Source organism: Triturus cristatus, chromosome 3_1 (assembly GCF_964204655.1).
Source record: "Triturus cristatus chromosome 3_1, aTriCri1.1, whole genome shotgun sequence".
In the NCBI taxonomy this organism is placed as follows: Eukaryota; Metazoa; Chordata; class Amphibia; order Caudata; family Salamandridae; genus Triturus; species Triturus cristatus.
Window position 1 is genome coordinate 863,997,570 of NC_140583.1, and position 21,081 is coordinate 864,018,650.

Here is a 21,081-nt window from a genome sequence, read left to right on the forward strand (position 1 = left end):
TGTTCACACCACCCAGGGGATTAAACTCTTGAGACGGTCACAGACAAAATATTGTCATCCTAGTGGTGTTTAGGTGATGGCTAACAGAAGTACCCAAATCATGTCATATGCCCCTCAGGTCAGCACTGTATGTTGTGGATGTACTCTGCGTGACCCATGGTTCCACATGTTGATAACCTTCCATCCAATGGCATTTTTTAAAACAAAACCCACATTTGTTTTGCCACATGTTCAAATTATTCTATCTTCCACTGCGGGCACTGTGCCAACGATAGACCTGCTATCTAGACACATAACTAGTAGAAGTTGTGTCTTGTGCAATATACAAAGTAGCGCACACTAATCTGGTTTGTGCCAAATTTAGAGAATTGACTCATATAGGCCTTAAACGCAGGAAATTAAGTCAAATGACAAAAGGCCAAGAAAATAAATGTTCCCAGGTGTGAAGAAATAAGATTCCCAGCCGGAGAAATAGCACAGGAATTTTCTTTGTTGCCATCCAGCCTTCCACTCACTCACCTGCATACCTGGAGTAAACCTTACACCTCCTTGGCCTCCACAGACACTCGACTGTGAAAGAACAGTGAGACTCAGCTTTTTTACGAAGTGGGGCAAGAGGCACCCTAGCCTATCTAGAAGTAATGACGGTGAGGTTGGGCCATCTACCTTTCACGTCCCCAATTAAGGAGAGGATCTAGAGCTTGGACTGCCTGATCTCTGACATAATTTCCAGTGTCTCAGCAGAATTGCTGGGAACCGGGACTTATCCCTGATTCCTTCTGCATTTCAGGGCCAGAGGAGAGTTAATACGAAAGATTGGTGGTAAATAAAATATGTGGAAAGAATAACGATATCCTCTAAACCAGTCCAAAGACTGATGTTAAATTACCAAGGACAAAGACTGACTTTAGGCTAAGTTAATAATTTAAGACTCCAGTAGTAAGGTGAAAGATGTTAAGGGGACTCTGTTATGAGGGAAATAAGCAACTCCAGGGACTGATGGCAAGAGACTACCTTTATGCAGCAACCAAGGACTTCTGTGAAACATCAATACAATGGTTGTTTAAAAACCTTATATGGAGGCTGATAAGGGACAAAATTCTATGAAGAACGGTCATCATTCATTTTGTTGTTCCATGTCAAAAGCTGTACAAACCCTCTTAGTTTCGAGTGGTGAAATACCTTATGCTAGTTACTGTCACTATGGGATGGATAACAATCAAAAACACACCTTATAAAAATTAAAAAAACTGATTCAGAATGTCTTTTCTCATCTCTGGGTTCTAACCTCTGCACTAAGACACGGACCTATTATATCTTTTACCTTACCTACCTTTATCAATTAGTCCATTATTTCTGAAGGGTGGCTAGAACTAATCACCAAGAGACCGGTTTAGTGCAAGAGCGGTCTAATAAATAAAACAGAGCGCAACACTTGCATGAAACTGATATTCTGACTAGTAGATGTGAAGTGAAAAGGGTGGAAAACAAATGTATTAACAAGTGTTAAACCCACCCAATCATAGAGCCCTACCTTACTTTAAAATAATCACTCCAATGTTAACCCATATTCTTTTAGAAGAAATACTAATTTGTGGATCCTATAGCAGCAGTTGCAGCTTAAAACTGTAATGCTGCTGATGAATATTTTAAAAAGTAGCGCATAGCTTTTCAGCTTGATGCACATTTCTTGAATACAATGCTGGAGTCTGGTTGAACCTGGCAATTCCTTCATTTGGTTACTCCTGTTCAAGCTGTGGAACTAAAAGGGGCCGACAATTGCTACCTGTTCCGATAAACAATCTTTACGGACTATAGATTTTTCTTAGTGCGCAGCACGATGACACGTTTGGACAGTGAAAAATCTATTTTCTCCAATCAATCTACCTGGGTATCATTTCCAAGGATACTCTAAAGATTTGATTCCTTGACATGTCTGTTAACTCTGCCAAGTGGTTAAAAGTTTGTATGAAAACCCTTTGCCAACTTTTCGTTAAATGTAAGCAGCTTACCAGATAAATGTCCTAATTCTCGGGCAAATATTTCCAACAGAAGACAATAGAAGGTAATGCAAACGGAGAACTCTGCCATAGCAATATGTTCAAAACAATGGCAATAGCAATTGCTACTAGACTATGGCAACTCTCTTCTATCAGGGACCCTCAATACTCAACTCGCACCCTGCAGAGCAGATCTACACTTACCCGCTGGGAAATTTGCCCACATTTCTACCAGATCTTCATTCTCGCCAGCATGACTCCAAAGCACTTCATGGGAAAAAAGCATGGACCTCAACCAGAAACCGTGGATCTCTGCAGAAAGGCATCATCTGAGAAGTATGGACACCCTCCTATTAGAACCCCTTCCCCCGCCGGTGAAGTAAGCTAAACGATGACACAATCCTTCTCCAGATGCACACACAGAACCTGAAACAACTTCCATCAAATATCAAAATGATCTTGTGTTGAAATGTTCAAAAAGGAACCAAAAATTCTACATTTGCAACATCACCTACAAATGTAACAATAATTCCCTGCTATAACCTTTCATGTAAATAGCTTAAATCGAGAGAATGACTGTTGTGATAGTAAATTATGACCACACACTTGGGTACCGCTTGTATACATGAATGTATCTATTGTTTACTGTAATGCTCCTCTTAATCACTCCGCCCACGTCCTCCCCTGATCTATTTATTGTCAGTCTGCAGCTTTCTCGTCTTTGGTATTGTTGAGGTAGAAATTACTTTTATCTTATGTAAAGCACTATGTTACTGTTGGGTCTTGTTTGCGCTCTACAAAAAACGAGAATAACTAAGTACATACAATTAATTAAAATAATATTTCTCAGTTTATACACCCTTAAAATACTCCCTCCAGAAAAGAAATTACCGTTTTACACAGTAATAAATCATTTGCTACTAGCTTCCTGAAGAACAAGTTACTTACCTTCGGTAACGCTTTTTCTGGTGGATACAGTATCTGCCTGTGGATTCCTCACCTTGTGAATATCCCTTGCGCCAGCAACATTCGGAAACTTTTGTAGCAGTCCACGCCGATGAGGTCGAAGACGACGTCACAGAGACACGGCTCCGCACGCGACTCCGCTGACGTCACCGGCTCCATAAGAAGACCTCGTCGGCGTGATGACGTCAGTTCCGCCCCTTTTTTCCGTGCCTTCGAGGCACACGGACGGACTGACAGCAATATATACACAGTATACACAGTACACAATATGCAAATCAACACACATAGTGTGGAGAATGAATAGAAAAGCCAAAGAAAGACACAATGCCTTTGACAGTAACATATACATTTTTGAAATACCATCATCAGAATAGTAGACTAAAACATTATTAACAGAACCTTAGGTATAGAAGGATGGACAATGGGGAGGCGGGTGGGTCAGTGAGGAATCCACAGGCAGATACTGTATCCACCAGAAAAAGCGTTACCGAAGGTAAGTAACTTGTTCTTCTGATGGATACATCTGCCAGTGGATTCCTCACCTTGTGAATAGATTCCACAGCAGTCCCCACTCCCGGAGGAGGGTGTCCACCCTTCTATACCAGAAAATCCTGAAGGACGGAACGAGCAAAATGTCCATCCCTTCTCACCTCGGTGTCTAAACAATAATGCTTTGCGAAGGTGTGGAGGGAGGCCCAAGTTGCCGCCCTACAAATGTCCTCCACAGGAACACCCCTAGATAAAGCAGACGTAGAAGACTTTGCCCTGGTAGAATGAGCCCTCAAACCCTCCGGAGGCTCCTTACCAGCTAGGGAGTAGCAGATCTTGATGCATAGTACAATCCATCTGGAAAGGATGCGCTTGTGCACCGCACGACCCTTTCTGCAGCCAGCAAAGCCCACAAAGAGCTGGTCATCAATCCTGCAGTCTTTTGTCCTGTCCAGGTAAAAGCTCACCGCCCTCTTAGGGTCCAAGCGGTGAAGTCTCTCCTCCTCCTTGGAAGGGTGTGGGGGAGGATAAAAGGAAGGAAGGGTAATGGATTGCCCCAGATGGAAGGGAGTTACCACTTTAGGCAAAAACGCAGCCCTGGTCCGGAGTACCATCCGTTCAGCATGCACAGTCAAGAATGGGGGTTTTGAACTAAGAGCTTGAAGCTCACTTACCCTCCTTGCCGAGGTGATTGCAATGAGGAAACCCGTTTTAAAAGACAACAACCTCAAGGGATACTTATGTAAGGGCTCGAAGGGAGAACCCATAAGATAAGTCAGTACAAGGTTTAAGTCCCATTGAGGTACAATAAAAGGAGTAGGAGGAAATTTATTTGTGAGGCCCTTGAGAAACCTAAGCACAATAGGTGATTTAAACAAGGACGGCTGATCCGGCAGGCATAGGAAAGCCGACAAAGCCGATAAATATCCTTTAACCGTAGCCACAGCAAAGCCTTGCTGAGCAAGAGAAAGGGCAAACTGCAAAATGTTAGACAAACGAGCCTTCAAGGGATCAATTGACCTCTCTCCACACCAGAGAACGAACTTAGACCATCTATAGGAGTATATGGATTTGGTGGAGTGTCGCCTGGCCGATAAAATAACATCCACCACATCCGGCGGGAGAGAGAAAGAATTCAGGTTGCCCCATTCAATCTCCAGGCATGAAGGTGTAAGCTCTGGAGGTGGGGGTGTAGAACCTGCCCCTCCGATTGCGAGAGGAGGTCTGCCCTCAGAGGGAGACGGAGCGGAGGGCACGAGGAGAGGTGGAGAAGATCTGTATACCACACCCTTCTCGGCCAATCCGGGGCGACCAATATAACTTGGGCCCGGTCTTGGCGAATCTTCCTCAGAACCCGAGGAATCAAGGGTATGGGAGGAAACGCGTAAAGGAGTCGTGAGCTCCAACTCAACAGAAACGCGTCCCCCAACGCCCCCTGCATCGGATACTGGAGACTGCAGAATGACGGGCAGTGCGCGTTCTCGAAAGTGGCAAACAGGTCCACCCGGGGTGTCCCCCACGTCCGAAAGACATGACGAACCACCTCTGGATGAAGCCTCCACTCGTGGTCGGCGGAGAACTGCCGACTGAGACTGTCTGCACGCACGTTCAGAACTCCGGCCAGATGATTTGCCATCAGACAAATCTGATGGTCCTGAGCCCAGGACCATAGACGCAGGGCCTCTCTGCAAAGACAAAGGGACCCCACTCCTCCCTGCTTGTTGACATACCACATCGCGGTCGTGTTGTCTGTCAGGACTTGAATCGACTGACCGCGAAGGGAAGGGAGGAAGGCCTTGAGCGCCAAACGAATCGCCCGCAATTCCAGAAGGTTGATGTGAAGCAACCTTTCCTCTGGAGACCAAAGACCCTTGATCTCCAGATCCCCCAGATGAGCACCCCACCCTAGAGTGGATGCATCCGTTATCACTGTGGCCACCGATGGAGGTAGATGAAAGGGCTTTCCTTGGGACAGATTGCCCTCCACGCTCCACCAAGACAGATCCGCAGCAGCTTCTCTGGAGATCCTCACAGACTCCCTGAGATCTCCCCTGTGTTGATACCACTGCTTGCGGAGGCACCACTGGAGCGCCCTCATGTGCCAGCGTGCATGGTTGACCAACAGGATGCAGGAAGCGAACAGACCGAGCAGGCGAAGGACCTTCAGAACTCCGCTGTAAAATAAAGGAATCATTTCCTGAATGTCGAGAATCCTTTGAGGAGGAGGGAATGCTCGACACACAGTAGTGTCCAGTACCGCACCTATGAACAGGTTGCGCTGAGAGGGCACCAGGTGAGATTTGGGCACATTGATCGAAAAACCCAATCTGTACAACAGCCGAGTCGTATCCTGCAGATGACACAGCACCTTCTCCGACGACTCCGCCTTGATCAGCCAGTCGTCTAAATAAGGGAAAACTGAAATCCCCGACCTTCTGAGATGGGCTGCTACCACTGCCATCACCTTTGTGAAGACTCGAGGTGCCGAAGTAAGACTAAACGGGAGGACCGCAAACTGATAATGTTGCGACCCTACCGTAAACCGGAGGTACTTCCTGTGCGACTTCAGGATGGGGATGTGGAAATACGCATCCTGCAAGTTGAGCGACACCATCCAGTCCTCCTGATTCAGCGCTTGAAGAACCTGAGCAAGGGTGAGCATCTTGAACTTCTCCTGGCTCAGGTAAAAATTCAAGATTCTGAGGTCCAGGATTGGACGCAACCTGCCGTCCTTTTTCGGAATCAGAAAATACCGGGAGTAGCATCCCTGACCCCTTTCCTGCTCTGGAACCACCTCTATCGCACCTTTCTGAAACAACTTCAGGACTTCCTCCTGCAGGAGAAGACGGTGGTCCTCCGAGCAAACCCCTTGGCAAGGAGGGTAATTTGGAGGGAATTCCCGAAAGGGAAGGGCGTACCCATTTTCTACAAAATCCAGAACCCAGAGATCTGTAGTTACAGATTCCCAATCTTGTAGAAAATGGGTAAGCCGGCCCCCCACAGGACCAGCATGATCAGGAATGTCGGATCTAGGGCTGTTTTGCGGTGGTGGGAGGGGCTGAAGAAGAGTAAGAGGAGGAGGAGAGCTGACGGCCACGTGTGCGACCCCTGATTCTTCCTCTGTAACCTCTCGCCGAGGAACTTTGCTGCTGCTGCTGTTGCTGTTGCTGCTGAGTCTGCCTATAGGTTCGAAAAGATGTTCTCCCAAAACCTCTGAACCTCCTAGAAGACCCTCTCGACTGAGACTGAAGACCCAAAGATTTAGCAGTCGCCTTGCTCTCTTTGAACCTCTCCAGAGCAGCATCTGCCTTCTTTCCAAAAAGGCCAGACCCATCAAACGGCAGATCCAAAAGGGTTGACTGAACATCCTGGGAGAACTCAGACGTTCTCAACCAAGCACTCCTCCTAGTCGCAACAGCCGACCCCATGACTCTTGCCACAGAATCAGCAGTGTCCAGGCCACTCTGAAACACTTGCCGCGCAGCCGCCTGGGCGTCATCCAGGATTTCATTAAAACCAGATCTCTCTTCCTCTGGCAATTTTGGAACCAACTTTTTAGCAGAGTCCATCAGCGCATGAACATATCGCCCCAAAAGACATGTTGCGTTTGTCGACTTCAACGCCATGCTGGCAGATGAAAACACTTTCTTCGCCGACTGGTCCATCCTCTTTGCTTCTCTATCCCCAGGGACCTATGGAAAAGCCCCCTTAGATTTTCCAGAGCAAGCCGCTTGAATCACCAAGCTCTCCGGTGACGGATGGGATGACAAAAACTCAGGATCTCCCGGGGCCACTCTGTACCTTCTAGCGATCGTTTTAGAAACCGCAGGAGCTGAAAAAGGCTTGCGCCACACTTCTAGTACTGGCTCCACAATGGCCTCATTAAACGGAAGCAGAGGCTCCGACACTGCCGTTTGAGAATGCAGCACCTCCGTCAAAATGTTCGACTTGAACTCCGATGATGGAAGATGGAGATCAAGCAACTCCGCAGCTCTCCTTATCACAGCATGATAGGGTGCAACTTCCTTAGACGGCTCACCAGGAGGAGGAGTAATCTCCCATTCAGGAGAAAGGTCTAGTCCACTTGCGTCTTTGAGCTCATGAAAGACCTCATCAGACTCCACCAATTCACCATCTTCCGCCTCCTCCTGAAGATATCTCCGCTCTTCAACCATCCTCTGAGCTTCCCTCCTGGAGCGAATCCGAACCACCGGCGTCGGTGGCGCCGAAACCGACTCCGACGGCGCCGAACGTGGATCCGGTGGAGCCATCGGCGTCGACCGAGGTCGAGCCGGAGCCGGCGAGGATGGAAGCGGCGTCGACGTTCTCGGAGCCGGAGGATTCCAAGACGGCATCGCTGGGTAAAATGGGAAGAAAGGGGCCTGAGGATACACCTGCGGCACCCCTAAATTAAAGGCCATCGGACCCGCAGGTGCACCAGGGGCATACATGGCACGAGTGAACACCCCATACATCGCATTTAAGTAATGCGAGGGGTCCTGACCTGGCCCAGGAAAGGCAGGATACTGGTCAGGCCCCACCGGACTCGGGCCAATCGGCGCCGACGGTGGATCCAACGGCGTCGCAGGCTCAACCGGGGCTTGAAGCTCTTCCGGAGCCGGAGATGGAACCGGAGCCGGAGACGGAACCGGCGTCGGAGTCTGGGCTGGAACTTGCGAAGCCGGAGACAAGGAGACTACTGGAGATGATGGACCAGCAGGAGAATCCGGCACAGGAGAAGGAGAGACCGTGTTCCTTCGACGCCGAACAGGTGACTTCGACTTCGGCGCCGTGCGCTTATCAGAATGGTGTCGAGAGGAGTGCCTTCTTTTCTTCTTGTGCTTCTTAGCTCTCGAAGTATGTCCCGAAGTCGACTTCGACACCGACCTCGACTTCGACCGGGACCTCGACCTCTATCTCCTTCTTCCTCTCTTCTCCTTCTTCATTTTGGCAATAAAGAGTTTCGCCTCCCGTTCCTTCAGCGCCTTAGAACTCATCTTCCGGCAGCTGGTACAGCCATCCACATCGTGGTCTGAGGACAAGCACCACACGTAGTCTTCGTGCGGGTCAGTGATGGACATATGCTTGCCACACTCCCGGCAAGGCTTAAACCCAGACTTCTTCGTTGACATTTTCAAAGAAAACTGGTAACAACACTGAAACGATACCAAGTATCACGACGCTAACAACAGCGATTCCCGAAATCCGTTGGCTTCGACGGCGCGGAAAAAAGGGAACTGATGTCATCACGCCGACGAGGTCTTCTTATGGAGCCGGTGACGTCAGCGGAGTCGCGAGCGGAGCCGTGTCTCTGTGACGTCGTCTTCGACCTCATCGGCGTGGACTGCTACAAAAGTTTCTGAATGTTGCTGGCGCAAGGGATATTCACAAGGTGAGGAATCCACTGGCAGATGTATCCATCAGAAGGCCAGATATAAGTGGAGGGAGGCGGAGTCTCCAAGTTGAAAGGTAGTCTTGGTAAGGAGAGCTTTTATACTGGTTTTGGAACTGAAGCCCATCGTATGCTAGCAAACAAAATCAAATGAGACCAGATGAGTGTTCCACAAGAAGGAGGTGTGGCGTCAGTGGGAGACAGAGAAAAAGAGCATGTGTGTGTTTATGTGAAAGAGAAAGCGAGAGTCTCGCAGAATTATTGCTCAACAATTTGGAGACTGTTCCCATGAAGAAAGAGTCCTCTGTGGGATAATATGCCTGCCTGTTCTAGGTGAGAAGGTAGACTTGCCTGCAAGGTCGTTTGTTCAGGTTTTACACACAACCTTCTCTTCAAGGCATATTTATATAATGGTGCATTGTGACATGAAGTGTTGCCAGAGAAGGGGTCAAACAGGTCTGTGGATATGTGTTCCTGTATACTGGTTGGCTTGATCAGTCTTTCAGCTGAATGCCGGAGAACTGTTGATGATTTCAATCTTTTTTTGTTACAATTTCTATATGCTGATTGTAATGAACAACCGAAATAGGGTCAGGGAATCTGTGACAATAATTCTATTTTCTATGAAGGAATCGAACATCCTCACAACACTAGCCAGTGCATTTATGTTCAGAACAACTCAATTCTCAACTTCTACCAGGGTGTATATAAAAGAAACCGTGATTTTTTTTCGTGGTTTTAATGGGCAAATACAAACTACCGAAAGATATATCTAAAAGAAGGAAATGTGTCATCATTTAATAAACTGTGTGTAGTGTACATTCGTTTCAATCCAGAGACATGAAAGCAGCCCAACACCCTTGATCCCTGTTCCTCCAAGAAAAGTGGAAACACAAAAAAAGCCAAAGCTAAACAATAACATGAAAAAAGTTGTTGAAAGTAAATCAAGTTAAAAACTAATTTGGCAGTTTTTCTTTAGAATTGCGTCCATCAAAAATAAATATGCTTTTTCATACAACTGAACTGAAAACATTATTCGGACATGTAAATACATGCATATTTGCGCAATGACGGACGCATTCACGTATATACATAAAAAGAGATAAATGTAATAAATCCATGCAGTACCCCAAATCGGAATCAGAGTGAAGCTGAAGAACTGACGGGTCAGTATCCCAGTGCAGAGTCCTAATTGGTTGCAAAACAACCAGGCAGCGTTAGCAAGAAAGGCCAGAAGTTAGCAAAGCAAACATTATGTAAAATCGTTAAAGTTTTCAGGTGAATAAAAACATTGTATTGTTAGTCAGAACAGCTTTGAGAGCATTCAATGATAAAATCCATGCAATTAGTGAAAAGAAACAGGAGTGCGTTTTCAACTGCTAGCATTCAATTTGGACCTACTTAAGACATTCCCGGACTGAGGAGAAAAAAAACTTTACAGGCTAAGGTTTTCTTTGACAATAATCTACATTTAACAAGTACAGTGAGGCGGGGTATTTTAAATGTTTGCAAATAACAGCAGATTAAGTCTTTGGGAGCAAAGGTACTCTAATACTGCCCAAAGCGTTAAATGTGTGCAGGAAATCGTCCTATTGGTACAGGAAGCAAGTCAACACATAAAGCTTTTTGCAAGGCAGCACAGTGGATGTCCACCGGGATGTGGGACTGCTCGAGTTTCCATGCTGTGACACTGCAGTAATTATAGGTTAAACACTGCCTGGGGCACACAAGTGTCATTTGATGGGAAACCGAAAAGTTAAAATGTGAATGAGATGTCTTAGCAGAGGTGGCAACTCAATACGAAATACAAATGAAAAGACATGGCAGCTGAGGGGTGGTTAGCTGGGCAGTACTTTTTAAATCTCGTGCACCAGTTTAGCATTAAAAGACAGAACAAGTCAATTAAAACGTGTTTATGAATAAAATAATCACATTTAAAACAATCATCCAGATTAGCGAATTAATCTATTGTGCCCCTATCTTCTCGGGTCCCACAGCGCACACAGTCGAAAATATTTTAAAAAATTGACAGTTTCATGTGTTTGCATACAATATATTGTGTGGTCCAAGAGCTGAATTCCTGAAGTGTATTAGTGTTGGAATAATGTGCATGGAATTTAGCGTTGGACCAAGTAGAACACACCACACAAATACACAAGCTTTGAGCCATGTTTTGCAATACTCGTTGGGTATGATTAAACATGTATTTTATGAGTTATACTGGAAATGTTAAGGCAAATGCTAAGAAAATACTATCATGTGAGGGTGTGCATCAGTGTGTGCAGCACAACATAATATTACACTCGGTGGATTCTACATTAGAAGGGCACGAAATCTAGGAGTGGGCTGGCCATTTTCCCCATGCTGGCGTTTTCCTGGTGCTGGGCAGGCAGAAGAGCTGCTATGAACCAACCATGGCTTCCATGGCTCCATTTTAGTATCTGCCTCCTGCAGTGTGGGGCTAGTTTGGATATTTTTGCCAGGGCTGAATTTGGTTTCCAGTCCTGTCCTAATTAAATCCCAACTCTGCAGGAGGAAATGTCTTTGTAATGTGCACGGCAGAAAGGATATTGAATGTAGAACTTGCACCAACACCCATTCTTAAAGAATAAATGTGCTGATCCAAGCATGTGCCGCATCATTTCATAGGGCCATGCAGGTATGCTCGAGCGCTAGGAGGTCTCATCACTGGTACCGGTTTGTTAACGATCTTGTGGTCATTAATGCATCACAAAAAGCCAGCTCTCTCTACACTGAATGTAATTCACTTCGTGGAGTGTGCTATATTTTAGAAGGAAATATTTGCACTATTGTATAGTGATGGATGAGAGCGTTCCACTAGAATAAAATCAATCAGTGGAAGAGTGCCAACGAAGAAGGGTAATGGTGCCACTCTTGGGATCCATACCAACAGAACTATGTATAATGTGAACTATGGATTCACATGCGCAACTGATCATCCTATGAAGGCAAGTACTCACACATAGACACTTATTACTCTTTACTACGCCGGAGTTATGCAAGGACCGTCCACCATGGAAAATGAACTTTCCCATGATCAGTAACATGTCTGCATAGGGCACTCCTATAAATGCTTGACCCGTGCATGTTTAATTATTACTTTTATAGACTACAAGGCAATTTGTTCTGTATGGTGTAAGCAAGTGGATTGTCTTCAATCGCTTCTGACAGCAATATATATTTCATAAGCATGAGGAGAACGCATTGGATTGTCGAGATCTTGGCGTTTGTGTGTCCCAAATTTCACAAAGAGAAGCAAACATAGTAAAACTGATTTAATATGTAGGTAAAGAAGAACATTTACGAAAGGGCTCTTGGACCACCATTATAAAGTACAGTATACAGTTGTAAAAAATGGCAAGATGAAGCCATGCTATAGAAGAAATATAACTCAATGTATAAACATCCCAGCAAGCTCTACAGAAAGGGCTTCTCACATTTAGGAAATAAAAAAATTAACTCAATATTTAATTCATGTCTTTGAATGGAAGCATAAAGCACCTTTTAAAAGCAACCCACCCGCACAAACCTATGAAACATAAAATGTACATTTGGGCATCAGGTACTTTAGACATGGTAATAAACGGACAGCAAACAGGTACAACAGAAAACATTTAGGGAAAAGAGCAAGCAGATTGTTCGTTAGTGAATATTGAGCTGGTTATAACCATTTTAAAGAGCAGGTTCATACTGAAGTATTTTAGAGTGAATGAAAATTTTGATAATGGAACGCACCAAATAATGTAGTTAGGCTGACGCTCTATGTTGTCAACTTGTTTCTTTAGCCCTAGGTGTCGTTTTTATTACGGGGTTTCATAGAGAACAATTCTTACCTGTAACAAATAGGTCTCCAGTGGAAAAATTGGTGCTGATGACTTGGACGCCCTGTTTACAAAAAGTAATGACTCCCTTCCATATTGCACACACAAGGAGTTGGACAGTCGTCACCCCTCCAGCATTATACAGTATATCCTTATACTGTCAGGGGGATGCTTCAGTATATTTAGTTTGATCTTTACAGTTCTTCCACATCACAAGTAGTAGAAATTTTGATATGAATTACTGTCAACCCACCCTCTATCGGCCAAGTCTATTTTTGGGGGGGGTGGTATAAAGATTGTGTTTCAGTCCCAAAGGAGATGCTTTCATCTCAACCTATACAATATACCTATACTGGATAATGTTAAGAAGCATAAAACATCACACTAACCTGAGCGTACTGACTTTCAGTAGTACCACAATGAAAATAAATGAATATCTACTTAAATTACTTCTTGGTAGAAAATGGATTTTCTATTTAAGATTTGCCAAACGACTGATGAAGGGCATAATATTTTACTCACCTCTGGAGTCAAGTTGCTTTATTTGGATTTTCTGTATAGTGACGTAGAACCTTCCTCATCACCTAGGCCTCCAGGTCTGGCCTTAACATAGCATGACATCAAACCCCAGTGAGGGGGAAGTAGAACAAGATCTACATTGCCCATCTAAGGGTTTGTGGATTATATCAGCTTCAGACATCCTGAATTTGTTAATCAGTCGCAGAGATAGCAAATGAAGATGAGACTCGTACATAAACCTACATTCCCAAGACATCAAAAATACATTTCCTCAGATGCTCTGTCAATCTGGGCAACAAAATTCAGAGCTGTGACATTTTCCATTTTGTGTTGCAAAAGGTACATGGGTGGCGTCCAACAAAGTGTTCAGATGTCTTAAAGAGTCTACATCTTGTTCAAAGGCTTAGCTAATTGTTGCTTTTTTTTGCACACTGCCAAAGGCCGGAGTGTCAGCATTTCATTGGACAGAACGAGGAACTTTGTGTTTATTAGCCTCTTTAATAAATGCATGACTATTTTGTAGTCCATATGGACAAAGGACACGTCCAATCACAGAGAGTTTGCGTGGCTTCCAGGGTGATACACTCTGACTCATGTGGCCAAGAGAGACCTTAAAGCAACAGTTCACAGTGAAACTTCAAGGTATCGGTCACCACTCAAAATACTCTGCTTTTTCTACGAGCCCTTTTTTTCTTTGGTATTCATTATAAAACTTTTGACTTAACCGTTCAAACATATTTAAGAAAAATATCAATATTAATTAATGATTTCGGGATCCACTATTATCACCAAGGCTCCATTGTAAGATACCAATGTAGTGCATAGAAGACTTAAAAAAGGAACGGGACTCTGAAGGGTGTTAAAGTTGCATGCCAATAACGATTTCTTTCGTTGTAAGGCAAGAACCATGTTTGCTAAAGAATGAAGAAGGCCTTCTTCGGTAGAGTTCAAGGCGGCTCTCCATCATAAACGATTAGTCCTTATGTAGGAACTCTGAATCTACGAATGGTTATGGACAATAAAATGAGTATTTATCTTTGCATCGACAGTCTACAAAATAGCAGATATGTTTACATGCCTGCTAATACTTCACTACTACTTGAGCTCACAAAATAATAATCAAAATCTTCAAATATACATTTTAATAATCAGCTTGCTGAATGAACCAATATCTGTGCAGTATGTCACAGCAAAGCTTATGGTCAGATATTTGTAATTTAAAAGTGCACTTTACATGGTCATCCCCTAGTTATGTGGCTTAGTAATGCTCTGCAAAAATAATAATAGCAGAAAAGCCCAACCAAGCCTCAGTGTTACACTTTTATGTTTGAGTGTTCCAAGCGATGTGACGAATACTGACTGAAGGGACACTCACACACAGGCTCAGTCTGAGAAAAGAGATATCTGAGCAGAGAGGTTTTGCTGCAGTCAATGGTAAATGTCCGTAGTGGCACTCCATTCCTCAGAAACAATAGAGAAGGAGACAATTGCTTAACTGCAGAGACAAAGTAGCATCAGAAAGATTCCGGATGTTCAAAGCACATCTCCCACTTTCAAAAAAGGAGGTTAAGCTCTGATACGGAATCCATGCATAAGGGTCAAATGCAGAAAGCCATAAAGTTTTTCAGGGAGGGACTGAATTGATTTACAGCACACTATATGGATCGAGCTACCAACCTGAAACTGTTTAAGCACTCAAAATTCAATTCACAGTCAAGCCATATTGCAGAAAAGAGGAAACTAGGCTCAGATTATTCTTCTATAGTGTTTTTAAAAAAAACAAAGGTTCAAAAACATTAACATTACTGCCGGGCATACAAAATTTACTATATTTATGTGCTTCTTGCATCTACAGCTTAGAAAAATCCTAAAATGGCAAATGCTGCATGAGAGCAGCACCCTGATTGGTCAAGAGAGTTCCTGCTTTCAGTTCCGGTGGAGAGAAGAGGACCAGAGGAGGACGTCGTGTTCAGATAAGTTCGATTTTTTTAAAATTTTATTTATTTTGTGCACGCCCATCTCACCTCTCCCCATCGATGCAGCCACCTCTGTAGTGGAAGTCCGTTTACAGCAGGAAATGGAAAACCCTGCAAAGGGGCAGGATGTAGAACCTACTGAGGATTAACTACCATATATGTACATAGTGCTGATATGATGGGATATGAACAATGACGCATGCAATGTTGGTTATACTGGTCAGAAGCCATGCATATTCTAATGCTGAAATGTACTCCCCGTGGACAGCTCCTCTTCTTTGTTTGAGGGAGTAGAAGGGGAGGAGGGCTAGGGAATGTACTTAAATTGTAATGTTGTTTGACGGCTAAACCCAATAAAAGAAATATGAAAAAAACCAAATAAGCTGTAGATTAAACTGGATGAGCTTTAACCCCTAAACGTAGGCGCCCAGGAACAAATGTTTTATCTCAGTGATTGAAGCAGAGAGGCACAGCATGCTGCCTTTCCTTTGAAAAAGACAATCATGGGAGAAATGGCAAAAAGCTCTAGGAGTATATCACTGCGAAGGCTCAAGATTCACAACTGGAGAGAACAAGCTGAGTTCACCTGATTAAGAGTTGTCGCTGAAAGGCTGTGTTACTGTTTCTCTCCTTGGTAGAGAATTTCATGGGTAAAGAGTCTTATAGTAATCTCTGAAGAACCTATAACTTAGCCTTCTGGTGGATACTCTACAGATTCCTAATTCAAAACACCCTGCAAGTGCCAGACTGGATCTGGAGATTTTTTTATAGTAGTAGTCCCGCAACAGTGGGAGGTGTTGTGCTGTTCATATAGTCTCGACCCCGAGCGCTAATATCATTTTCTTATCTTAACCCTTTCCGCTCCCACAGACGAGGAACATAAACAAATTTTGGTAGCAGTATGCTGAATACTAACTTGCTAGTTCTTAAATGTGAAAAAAAAGGTCACATCACAGAAAGCGTGGTTGGGAGAGCAGTGATGAATCTGCATGTAGATAGAGTATCCACCAGAAAGAGTGTAATCGAAAGTAAGCAACTTGTTCTTCTGATGGATACCTCTAACCGCAGATTCATCACCTTTGAAGAGATACCAAAGCACAACACGTCGCAGCCTAGTAGATGTCAAGGACAGGCACTCCATGTGTTAATGCAGTGGTAGCAGCCTTAGTGCTGATTGAATGATTTTCTGACCTTCCGGCGGCCTTTTCTGACCACTGAGGAACAAATCTTAATGTAGAGGACTTTTCACCCCATCCTCTGCACAGACTTCCCTTTCTTTGATCCAGAGAATCAAACAAAAAAAGTTGACCGTCCACTCAATGCTCATTGGTATGATCAATGCCAAAGCTTAAAGCACTTTTGAGGTCAGACCCATGAAGCCTCTCCTTTTCTGGGAGAGGAGGGAGAACAAAGAATGCTGGAGGGGTGACGACTGTCCAACTCCTTGTGTGTGCAATATGGAAGGGAGTCATTACTTTTTGTAAGCAGGGCGTCCAAGTCATCAGCACAAATTTGTCCAGGAAAAAGGCATTATAAGGCAGCTGCACTGAAAGTGCCTGTAGTTCACTCATGTGACTGACATTATCACAATGAGGAAGACCGTCTTCAAGGTCAGTAGATGCACTGAGCAGCCATGCATCAAGGGGCTTATATATAAGTAATGCCAAGACCAACTTAAGGTCCCACTGTTGCATCCAAAACAGTGTGGGATGAAACGTGTCAAATCTTAATTAAACGTCATTACAACCAGTGATCTGAACAACAACGGTTGGTTTGGCAAGTGGATAAAGGTTGGAAGGCCAGAGAAATAACCTATTGTAGTGCCGACTGAAAGGCCTTGCTGAGCTAAAGACAAAACAAACTAAATGATTTCCAACAGCTTTCCCAGTAGGTCTCAGTGTTTTGAACATCACACCAGGACACAAGTGTGTCCAAGCGCCCAGAATAAATTTATTTATTGGAAGGGCGCTTGGCGACAAGGATTACATCCACTACTTCAGGCAGCAAATTAAACACAGTTAATTGCTGCAGCTCACTCTCTACGTATGTAAGTTTAGCTTGCATAGATTCACGTGGATGATTCTGTCCTATTGCTGAGACAAAAGGTCCTCGCCAAGTGGCCATCTGATCAGAGGACAGATGCTCATGCCCAGGAGTTCAGTGGACCACACGTTTTTTTTCCAGGGTCACTAGGAAGACTTGGGCCCGGTCATTTCTGCTCTTCTTCAGAACTTGGGGAAAAAGAGGTAAATGCAGGAAGAAATACAGGAGTCCCTTGGTCTACTCCATCTGGAATGCACAGTCTAACAAGAGGTCTTGGAAAAACTCCAAAGCATAGAATTGCTGATATTGTATGTTCTCAACTGCCGCTAAAAGATCTAGCCAGGGTTCCCACCACTGTTCGAAGACACCCTGCACCCCCTCTGGATGCAGACGCCAGTCATGATCTGTCAGACGACAACTGCTCAGTTCCTCTGCCCTGGCCTTTAGGTACCATGCCACGAGATTTGCGATCAGAAAGGTGCCCTGCCACTCAAACCACCTCCAGAGACATACAGCCTCCTAGCATAGGACCCAGAACTTCATTACGCTCTGCTTATTGTAGTACCACCACGTGGTGCTGTCAGTGAGAACCTGCACCAACCTCCCCCTGATGGACAGCAATAAGGCTTTCAGAGTCAGATAAATGGCTGGCAGCTCCAAAAGACTGATGTGGATCCACCCCTCCGCTGGAGATAAAAGTCCTCTGATTTTCACCTCACCCAGATGGCATCACCAGCCCACCACTGAGGCGTCTGTCACCACTTTCAGGATCTGAATGGGGAAAGGAGAGGGGACTGCTGCTGGACCGCGCTGATGCAGCCACCACTGAGGATCTTAAGCAGTCTCCTCTGAGACTTGTGAGACCTCTTGAACATGGATGGAGTCAGAAAGGTTACCTTGATGCTGGGCCGACTGGAAGATTAAGTTCAATTGCAGAGCAGATATGTGCCATCTGGCGTGGTTGAAGAGGGGATGCACGAGGCCAAGGAGCCTCAGTGCCTCAGAGCCACTCCCACTGTGATCCAGGACCAAGCCTGAAACATCAGGATCATAAGTCGATTATCCTGGACTCGCTTCTGCGGAAGAAAAGCAAATGCTTCCATCATGTTCAGGATTGCCACAATAAATTAAAAGCATTGTAAAGGAATCAGGTGGGACTTTGGCTTGTTTATAGTGAAATCCAATGATGGCAAAAGTTCCACTGTTGTCCGGAGGTGATTCTGGGCTGACTGTGGAGAGCCCTTCTTCAGCTGTCAGTCATAGACAAACAGGAATACAGGGACTTCTGAGCTCTGAAGATTGGCTGTGGCTGCTGTCATCATTTTCTTGAACACCCGAGGAGTGCTGGAGAGTCCAAAGGGAAGTATGGCAAACTGAAAATGCTCTTGGCCCACCTTGAACCGCAGAGGAAACCCAAGGGACTGCAGGATGGATAAATGCATGTCCTGAAAGTTCAAGAACATCATCCAGTCACCCGAGCCCAGAGCAAATAGAATGAAGGCCAACATAAGCATTGTGAATTTGTCCTTCCACAGAAAGGCATTCAAGGGTAAAAGGTTCAGGATAGGCCTGAGGTCTGATCCTTTTTTGGGATGAGGAAATGGCGAAAGTAACAACCCCAGCTTTCCAAGTCTGGTACCCTCTCTATGGTACTCTTTGAGAGCAACAGGCAGGATGGACAGATGTTCCTCCAAAATTAATTCTGGTGTGGGAGAGATAGTGGATGGGGAGGAAAGGCAGGGTTTGTTGGATGCTGTTGTAGCAGGGGAGGAAGAGGTTGAAGACTGATGCTACTCACGCTGCCTACTAGACTTGCATCTACGACCTCGAAAGAACTGGATTGTCTGCTGCATCTACAGCTTGGAAGGCAGTATCGGTCTGACTGATTTGCATATGGCCATGTCTGAACTGGGGTGGCAGAGTGGGCTAAAGAACGGTGATGGATTAAACCCAGATCAGTTGACTGGGGGTGAGTGCTTGCAATGTTCAACACTCCGTCCATCATTTCCTTTGGTTTTTGCTTTGTTCGCCATAAATTGGCAGGGTATGCTCAGACGTGAGTCTCTTGCTCACTTTGCCACTGGATTCAAGCAAGCCTGGCTGAAGACGGCTGAAATGCCAGAAACCGGTCCTAGGAAGCTTGTTTCCGGTCCAGGGAAGACATGGCTTGGCAGTTCGGGCTGGACTGTTCCCATGAGGCACAGGGTCTGACTGATTTGCATATGGCCATGTCTGAACTGGGGTGGCAGAGTGGGCTAAAGAACGGTGATGGATTAAACCCAGATCAGTTGACTGGGGGTGAGTGCTTGCAATGTTCAACACTCCGTCCATCATTTCCTTTGGTTTTTGCTTTGTTCGCCATAAGTTGGCAGGGTATGCTCAGACGTGAGTCCCTTGCTCACTTTGCCACTGGATTCAAGCAAGCCTGGCTGAAGACGGCTAAAATTCCAGAAACCGGTCCTAGGAAACTTGTTTCCGGTCCAGGGAAGACATGGCTTGGCAGTTCGGGCTGGACTGTTCCCATGAGGCACAGGGTCTGACTGATTTGCATATGGCCATGTCTGAACTGGGGTGGCAGAGTGGGCTAAAGAACGGTGATGGATTAAACCCAGATCAGTTGACTGGGGGTGAGTGCTTGCAATGCTCAACACTCCGTCCATCATTTCCTTTGGTTTAGTATCGGTCTATATGCCAGCCACTGAACTTCCAAAACTGACGCACAAAATGTTTGGCAGAGGTCCAGAGTCCCAAGGCACGCACTTTTGTTCAGCGGTCTTTAAAGTGTTCCAAAGTGGAGTCCATCTTCTCTTCGAGGAGGATGGATCGATCAACGGAGGCCTGTAGCTCACAGGAGAACCCAGTGAACCTCATTCATGCAGGTCTACAGCTACTACACTCGTACAGACCGATCTGCCCTGGCAATCCTTGGTCCAGACCTGCGTGCCTAACATACTTGGCCATGTCCGGCCCATCGTGTATCGTATGGGCCAAGGACAGCGTAAGATCCTGTGAGACTGCTAGCAAAGTTTAGCTGCCCATGTCCCACAGAGAATTTAAGTAGTGGCCTAACAGGTGTTTACAGATCGGAGTGCCAGGCTGGTGGAAGAAGGCATGCATTTGCCAAAAGCGTCAATCCCATTCTCAGTCTGTTGCAGTAGTTCAAAATAAATTTTGATTCACTTTACTAACCCAAGCCCGCACAATAAGACTCACTGCAGGGGGTGCTTGGTGAGAAAATCCTGGTCACCAGGTGCCAGTCTTTCACCTCTGACCACCAGCCTATTCCCAAGCAGGCAAGATCCTGATTTCAACCAAACCGTATCTGTGAGACCCTCATTAAATGGAATTACAGGCTCAGATTTTGCTGCCCCAGGCTGCAGACTTTCTCTCAAAACATTTGCTTTGGATGCAATGGAGGGCAGCTGTAATTCCAGTACCTCGGCAGCCCTTCAAAACTGTGCTGCAAATGCAGCACTCTCTTCCATTGATGGCCCATGTGGCGAGCTCCATCTCAGGAGAGATATTAAACCACTGGCGTTCTGTAATAAAGGTATATGGCATCATCAGTATATTTGGAGGAGCAAGCCATCCCCTTCACCGTCATCATCCACACCCTGGGGTGCACTTAGCATTCAAAGGTATGGCCCTTCCTGAATCTTGATGACGACGTTCATAGGCCCCTCCAAATCAACGGGAGGATCCATAGCCCACAAACGATTTGACTTTCTCCCCAGGCCACACACTATCATCTTGTATTCTCAATACCCTTTCCTTTCCATCCTTTCCATCATAATTTCAAACATCTTTATAGATAATCCATAAAGTGCAATGAGGGAAATGAATCCACAGTGAAG

At 45.3% G+C, this 21,081-nt stretch overlaps 1 protein-coding gene across 4 annotated transcripts in view; it reads right to left on the reverse strand.

Annotated features, from left to right (window-relative positions):
• The window catches only part of DYNC1I2 (dynein cytoplasmic 1 intermediate chain 2), a 338,688-nt gene that overhangs the window by 178,412 nt on the left and 139,195 nt on the right, over window positions 1-21,081 (reverse strand). For 2 of the 4 annotated variants that reach the window (XM_085645304.1, XM_085645303.1), the window contains exon 5: window positions 9,976-10,035. The exons of the other annotated variants lie outside the window; for them this stretch is intronic. In XM_085645304.1, the coding sequence (XP_085501430.1) occupies window positions 9,976-10,035 (60 nt within the window). The remainder of the gene's footprint in view (window positions 1-9,975; window positions 10,036-21,081) is intronic. 4 annotated transcript variants of the gene reach the window in all.